Here is a 7,963-nt window from a genome sequence, read left to right as displayed (position 1 = left end):
CGATGCATCATTTACATGTACGGAATTGCCAGAGAACAAATAAGGCATACTCTGTTAGGAAAAATAAAGTGGGCGGCTCCCGAGGAACAACGCCTGAAGTTGCGGCCTCCATACAAACAGGTACAAACACATATGCGTATCCACCCTCAGCGTTAAAAAGACTGCGCTGCTCCACTGAGCGGCTCCTTCTGGGAGAGGCTTCTGTCTTCGTGCAAAGTACGTCATCTGCACCCAAGTTATTCTCTGCCCAAATTCTAAATACTTCCTTCTGCCTTTTCTCAAATCCTTTGCCTCTTTCCCCTTCTCTGCCTTCATTTTTTTCCCCCCCGCAAATAAGTCAGAACGTCAGAAGAAAGTCAGAGCCTTACTAGGGCACTTCCTCCTTTCAAACAGCTACGAGGGTGGTGAGAGCTGAAGCCACTTCAGAAGGGGTTCCCGGACTCCTGACCAGAGTGCTCCGTGTCTCCAATGTAAAAGGAATTCAGTAGTTTCCCTGCCCGCTGAGACCCATTCCTTCTATTATCCATCCACATAAATAATTTTTCCCACTGGAATTGTATTTTTATTTTCATTTTATCTAAACTTTCAAAATTCTTATTTGAAGACCCTTGTTCCCTTAAGTCTTACAGATGTGTGACTTTGAGGATAAATGCTTTGTCCCCTTTAGGCTCATAAGTCCCACATTGAACAGTGTCCTGGACAACAGAAAGATCACAGCACGTACTTGCTACGTGAATGAAACACCCGTGAAACCCACACTGGTCTGTCTGTCTTTGGGATGGCCATTGGTCATTAAAAATGTTATTGTTTAGTTTCCTGGAGTGTCTCTCTGTATCCCCGGCCAGCTTGGAACTTGCAGTATAGAACATACTGGTCTGTGGTATGGGGCATGGGGGGGGGGGAGGGGGCAAAACCTATGTTTGTGGATTGGAAGCAGAGGCAGTCAGCAGCCAGAGGCGTGGCGGATTTTGTGGGGGGCGGGGGCGCATATGGAAGAGAGGTGGGTGGAAGAGCAGTTTGATACCGAAACAAGAGCTTGCTTCTGGCTTCTTACTGTCACCCAGTGTGACACTTCTTAATAATAATTAAGGAACTAGAAAGATGCAGGATACAGGAGTTGGGGAGGAAGGAAGATGGGCTGCTAGTCCATGGCTGTTAAGTGCCAGCAGCTACCTTTGCAGAAGTGGGGCCGTGACTCGGGGGTCTAGGACAAGGGTGGAAGTGATGCTCAATAGAAGCGAAAGAGGACTCAGAGAGAGCTTGGGGTATACAGACGACAAGAGGCAGGTAGAGTCGATGGAGCCAAGGAGGAGGTATGAGGCAGCAGCCTAGGTGATAAATTGGAAGAAAGTTTTAAACTGAGAATGAACAACAAGGTTGAATGTTCTAGAAAGGTTACATGTGTCACGTGAGAGCTGGAAAACTTAGGTTGGATTTGGTTGCTAGTCAGCGTGTGCGGTGTTTGGAACATGGCGGCAGCCGATGTTGGTTGCCTTCTGAGGACAGCCCTGAGAAGAGAGATGGAGGGCCGCGATGAGAGATCTGGCAGAGGGCTGTGGATGGTCCTTCGGGATTAATACCTTTTGCCTTTATAGTGGGAAGACTTATACCGTCAGCCTCTGCCACAGTAGTTCTGTTAGGAAAGGGAGATGCGGAAAGGTAAATCAAGTCACGGGGATATAGAAAAAGGACGGGAGAGAACAGGGTCTCAGGAAAGCCAAAGCACCATGCCGTTGAGAGGTTGCAGGGTGAGCGCAGTGACGGCCCCTTTGGAACCTGGTCTCTAAATGGTGCTCTGGTGAGGGTCAGACGATGTCCCCTGGGAACAGCCTATCAGCTCGGCTCCTGTTTGTCTTTCAGTAGAGGACTCTCTCCCCAACTTCCACTCGGCGCCGAACTTCCTGAGGACGCCAGAGGCGGCAATGAGAGGCTCTGAGGACATAGCAGCTGGGACAGTGTTACAGCGGCTGATCCAGGAGCAACTGCGCTATGGCGCCCCGACTGAGAACATGAACCTGCTAGCCATACAGCACCAGGCCACAGGGAGTGCAGGGCCAGCCCACGCCACCACCAACTTTTCTTCCACGGAAACCCTCACTCAAGAAGACCCACAAATGGTCTACCAGTCGGCCCGCCAAGAACCGCAGGGTCAAGAGCACCAGGGGGACAACACGGTGATGGAGAAGCAGGTCCGGTCCGCACAGCCTCAACAGAACAACGAGGAGCTGCCCACTTACGAGGAGGCTAAGGCCCAGTCACAGTTCTTCAGGGGACAGCAGCAGCAGCAGCAGCAGCAGCAACAGCAACAGCAGCAGCAACAGCAGCAGCAGCAGCAGCAGGGACAGGGGTCCCTCGGCCACACTTACTACATGGCCGGAGGTACCAGTCAGAAGTCCCGCACGGAGGGGAGGCCAACGGTGAACCGGGCCAACAGCGGACAGGCACATAAGGATGAGGCCCTGAAAGAACTAAAGCACGGCCACGTCCGATCCCTCAGCGAGCGGATCATGCAGCTGTCACTGGAGAGGAATGGGGCTAAGCAACACGTCCCCAGCTCGGGAAGTGGAAAGAGCTTCAAAGCTGGAGGAGGGCCATCCCCAGCCCAGCCTGCCTGCAAAGCGCTGGACCCCCGTGGCCCTCCACCCGAATACCCCTTCAAGACCAAGCCAATGATGTCCCCAGGCACCAAGAACCAAGATCATGGACTTTACTACAGTGACCAGCACCCTGGGGTACTCCATGAGATGGTGAAACCTTACCCAGTTCCTCAGCCTGCGCGAACAGAAGTGGCCGTCCTGAGGTATCAGCCACCCCCAGAGTATGGGGTCACCAGGTAACTATCTGTGCGTGTGTAGTTTTGTGAGGCCTGCTAGCTTTTTATCAAAACTTGTCCTGTCTTGTCCATAGGACTTAATAAACCATTTGGAGGCTCAGACATGTGGAAGGAGGCTTGGAACTTCTTCCAGTCTTAGCAGAGGGCAGTCTTGGGTGAGGGTGAGAAGTGTTGTTACTGTGCATGCGTGTGTGTGTGTGTGTGTGTGTGTGTGTGTGTGTGTGTGTGTGTGGTGTGGTGTGGTATATGTGGATATGTGTGAATGTGCTTACACATGTATAGGTGCATGCGACGAGCACAGGAAAAAGTTGACTGTCTTGAGTGGTGTTCTTCTGGTACCATCCACTTTTGCTTTTGCTTTTTAGACAGGGTCTATCCAGAACTCATCAGTTAGGCCAGGCTGGCTGCCCAGGGAGACCAGGGAGCTACCTGTCCCTGCCTCCCCAGCATGTGCTTTCTTGACATAGGTTCTGAGTACTGAACTGGGCTCCCTGTGCACGTAAGGCAAGCGCTTCACTGACTGAGCTGTCTCTCCAGCCACAAAGTTGTTTCCTGGTCTTTTTCTGTTGTATTAACAGGGCCATCCCATCTCCTCCCCATCCTCCTTCCCTTCCTTTGCTTATGAAGACAGGGCCTTACGTGGTGGCCTTCAACTCACGAGCCTCTTGCTTCTGTTTCTCAGAGCTGGGATTATAGGCATGCACCACTATATCTGACATCATTGTCAAATTTAAAGACGCCTTCCTCTGGCCTCTATGGGCACTGAAATTCATGCTGCACACCAGCGCGTTCTAATGCGCCTTACTGCCTTATAGTACATCTCCTGGTTGATGGGTGAGCTCAGCATTTCTCCCTGCGCGTGCCCTCTGTGCAACCTTGGTCCACAGATACAAATATGGTCCCTTCCACAAAAGTCCTTGAAGCATTGTCTTTGGGGGAAACCAGTATCAGAACACATTACTGCCATTCAGTGTGATGTCCAGGGTAGAACTGTGTAGACCTCACTAGGCGATTGGATAGGATAGAAAGGCCCAGGCTGCTTCTGCCCCCACCTAGTCCCAGGACTGCCAGGGCTATGCAGAGAAACCCTGTCACAAGCAAGCAGACAAACAAACAAGCCAAGCTTCCCAGAGGAGGCAACCCTGAGGTGTCAAAGGACTAATAAAAGTTGTAGGGAGTAGTAGAAACGCCATCTCCAGAGGCGGGAAAGCCACAAGAATTTGTCTGGAACGGTATAGAGGCCAGGCCGATAGGCGCAGTGCAGCATGACAGAGGATGTGTTCAAACAGCAAAGTCGTGGACAAAGTTCTAGATCTCTGGGTGGTTGTGTTAAGGAGTTTTAGCGGTCCTCTGTAAAGCAGTGAGACGTCTGGTGTTTTCAAGCAGAGACTACATGTTGGCGTTTAGTGCCGAGATTCAGTGGTGGGTATGGGATGGTTAGACTGGGGGGCCTGGAGGCCTGCGACGCCTCTCTGGGAAGGATTCGGTCGTTGAGGGGACTGGTGAGGGTACCCCAAGTGGAGACAGCAGGAGTAGAGGAGAGCAGGTAAGTAAAGCTGAGATGATTCTGTGATTGCTTAGACGGGTGAAGAGCAGAGCATGTGGCTGAGGCAGTTGGATGTGCAACCAACCTCTGAGGAGAATGTGGGAGTGACCAGCATTGGAGGGTACTGGGTTTGTGCGGGAAGAGCATGGCCCCCAAGAAGACAGGTGCCACCTGCTATTATTGGATGTGTCATCATCAAAGAGAGTTTGTCTGGGTCTCAATTGAATAAGCTGGAGCTGCCCGTGTTTCTCAGTGGCTGGGCACAGGCTCCGCTGTTCACCTTCTGAGAAGTTGCTGGACGATGTCCTCCTACCCCCCAGCTCTGACACGTTGGACACTAGGTGGATTTGATGATCATCTTTCCGTGGCTGTAACCAAATTTCTGGCCAAAAGCAACATGTGGGAGGAACGATTTATTTTGGCCCATGGTTTGAGAGCATGGCCTCTCTCAGGGCCGGGGAAGGCGTAATGGAGTTTGGAGGAGGGGCCTAGCTGGACTCTATTATCCTTACGTCTCTGGGTACCAGGACGAAGAGACCCTGGGAGAGGGGTCCCGCACTCAGGTGATTTTCTACTTTAATCCCTTTTTATTCAGCGTGGGGATGTGGCGCCACTCACATTCAATGGGTCTTCCCTCTGCACTTAAACTTCTCTGTAAATAGTCTCACGGACATGCCCAAGAGGTGTGTCTCCTAGGTGAGTCTAAATCCAGTCTAAATGAAGGTGACCCACTGAGGTGTGGAACCATGGTTCTGAAGACGCCTGGCCAGCCCTGAGCCATCATGAGCTGAGGAGTGCGTTGCCATCTTCCTAGCATGGGTCTAACCTGTGTGATGGCTCCCAGGAGCTCTCTTCTCTTTATACCAAAGAACTTTTACCTCAAAAGTTGTCATGTCTCTGGGGTTTGTATCACAGTGCCATCTCGTGGATCACCCCAAACATTTCTCTCAGCATCTGGGAGATCTTGATACTAATCCTTCCAAAGGATGTTTCCTTCCTTCCTCCTTGCTGTCTTGCAGTTTTTTATGGTTTTGTTGTATTTGTAAGTATCGTGTTTTGCCTGCGTGTATGTATGTGCACTGCTTGAGTGCTTGACACCCCTGGAGACCAGAAGAGGATGTCAGAATCTCTAGAACTAGGGTTACAGACAGTCGTGAGCCACCACGGGTGGGTGCTGGGAATCGAACCCCGTTCCTCTGCAAGAACGGCCAATGCTCCAGCAGAGCCATCTCTGGCAGCAACCAAGCTGGGCCTGTTTGTGTCTTGGTAATAAACCATGACGTGACGTGGGTCAGTGGGGAGTGAAACACTTAGAGAGGTCTCTCTGGTGCCTTGTGGAGAGAAGCATTTGTCTCCAAGATCTGAGGTAAAGAAAAAAGAAAAAGAAAAAGAAAGAAAATCTTCTGGGGGATTAAAATGCCCTGGGAAGCTTGGCCCTGGAATTTACATGCCATATCAAAATATCTGCCAAGATGTAACAAGGCTGACCAGTGTGACTGGCCCTAGGGCTATAAGGCCACTTTGTGAGGGCAGCCACAGCAGTATAGCCTTTGGCTGGCTAAGTAAACAAGCTTGTCTTCACACAGCCTGCTGCAGCCCTGTTTAGCAGGGCGCCTGAGCTCTAGGGCTTGAGTCTCAGTGCTGAGAATTATTCTGCACAGCCCAAAGGACAAGCTGCGCTCCTCAGAATCTCACTGTATGTATGTTTGCCATTAATGGTGATGATTTAGGAAGCCGTAGGCTATTGACTACATGCTATGGACGTGGCAACATAGCCTCCTGGATCAGATCGGCCCTGACTGAGGCCCCTCCCCATCTTCCTGCCCGATGATTCAAGAAGCCCGGCTTAGTGTCGAATAGATACCAACAGTTGGACGCAACCTATAACGCTTCAATACTTGGTTCTTGTCTGGAGATAAGCCATGTGCTAGGACTCGGAGGAGAGGAGCCACTCAGAGCTCTTCGCCTGCCCTGGTGCGCCTGGTGGTTGATGCTGCCCCTTTATGTCCTGTGTAAAGCGAGTGAGCAGCTCCTGGCCCAAGCACCGTCACCCCTGTAGCATTGCGGCTCCTCTTGTGAGTGAGCTCAGGTGGCCATGAGGAAAGAAGCTCTAAGAATAAATAGGAGCCGGGCCCAGGGGCTGCTCCAAGGACGAGGTTCTGTCTTCCTCCTGCTCCAGTGTGCTTTTTCTTCACCTGGAAGTGAAGTGGGTCACAGCAGAGGACAAGATGAGACTCAGGCTATTCATGTTGAGGACGGTGACTCTTTCCATCCCCAAAGCAAATGCTTGCTTATTCTTCTGGCTCACTGTGTGGTGCCTTGGTTTATGTAGTGTTTCCTGGCCATGGAAATGAAAGGCATGAAGAATTCCAGGCATGGTTGGATTTTTCTACCACAGCAGTTGGGAGTGTATTAGTTGAGATGCAAACTTTGTCTTCCAAAGATCTCTGCCTATGTCAAAAATTAAAAATAAAAACTAGAGCTGCTAAAATTTGCACATTAATCTTCTATTTCCCAATAAACCACCAACATTGTCAAACATGGATTTACTGGTTAGATGTCATCAACCTTGAAAATGTCTATGTCCCCATGATTTATATACTTTAATCAGGATCATGTATAAAATAAGATGAAACCTGTTTTCTCTAATACCTGTTTGCTACTACAAATGTGTGGCGCCTCAGTGGGTGACCATGGAATGTGTATCAGGAATGCAATTTTCTAAGGATTTACTGTATGCAGACACTTAGTGTGGCTTATGTGCCTTAACATTTACGACAGTTTTAAGAAGCAGGGACTAGGGCATGGGGAGGTGGCTCAGCGGCCAAGCACTGTCCTCTCACAAGAGAGGACCCCAGTGCAGTTCGTAGCACCTGCGTGGTGGCTCACAACTGTCTGTTACTCCAGTTTCGGGTCATCTAGCACCTTCTTTTGGCCTCATGGGCACTTTGTGCACGTGGTCCACAGATATGCATGCAGGCAAAAATCCATACATGTAAAATAAAAATAAAGACATCTTAGAAAAGAGAAGGGTTGCTGTTAAAAAGCACAACCTGACATGAACAGAAAGGATCCAGTAACGAGCCACGACTAACAGCATGGAGGTGCAGGGGCTGTATGAAGCCAGAGGCCTTTGCTGCATGTAGCACCTCCCCCTTACACACCCAGTGAGTGTGCATGCAATGGAAACACACTAAGTTTTCACTTGGCCTGACTGGTGAGTTTGGAGTTAGTTTCTAGACTCTCACCAGGCTCTTCTCCTCCCTGGAAGACTTAGCTTTTCTGGGAGCTTCTAGGACTGTCTAACCTCTTGATATGAAAAGATGTGAGCTAGAAAAATCACCTTCAGGACCTGCACAGTCCAGGTATAGGGAGAAAGAAAGGAAAGAAAGAGCACACCTTCATTGCTGGTGGGAATGCAACCTTGTACAACCACTTTGGAAATCTATCTGGCACTTTCTCAGAAAACTGGAAATAGGGCTTCCTCAAGACCCAGCTATTCCACTCCTTGGAATATACCCAGAAAATGCTCCACCACACAACAGGGACATATACTCAACCATGTTCATAGCAGCCTTATTCAT

At 50.1% G+C, this 7,963-nt stretch overlaps 1 protein-coding gene across 9 annotated transcripts in view; it reads left to right on the top strand.

The window, feature by feature from the left end:
- The window catches only part of AMOTL1 (angiomotin like 1), a 123,269-nt gene that overhangs the window by 71,922 nt on the left and 43,384 nt on the right, over positions 1-7,963 (top strand). For 7 of the 9 annotated variants that reach the window (XM_084782909.1, XM_084782907.1, XM_084782912.1 and 4 more), the window contains one exon: positions 1,861-2,833. In XM_084782909.1, the coding sequence (XP_084639035.1) occupies positions 1,861-2,833 (973 nt within the window). The remainder of the gene's footprint in view (positions 1-1,860; positions 2,834-7,963) is intronic. The other 2 variants (XM_084782910.1, XM_084782908.1) reach the window with 1 other exon arrangement.

The sequence above is a fragment of the Acomys minous genome (genome assembly GCF_964271855.1).
Source record: "Acomys minous genome assembly, chromosome: 5".
In the NCBI taxonomy this organism is placed as follows: Eukaryota; Metazoa; Chordata; class Mammalia; order Rodentia; family Muridae; genus Acomys; species Acomys minous.
Note: the sequence above shows the minus strand (reverse complement) of the source record. Positions and strands in the feature narration are given on the sequence as shown.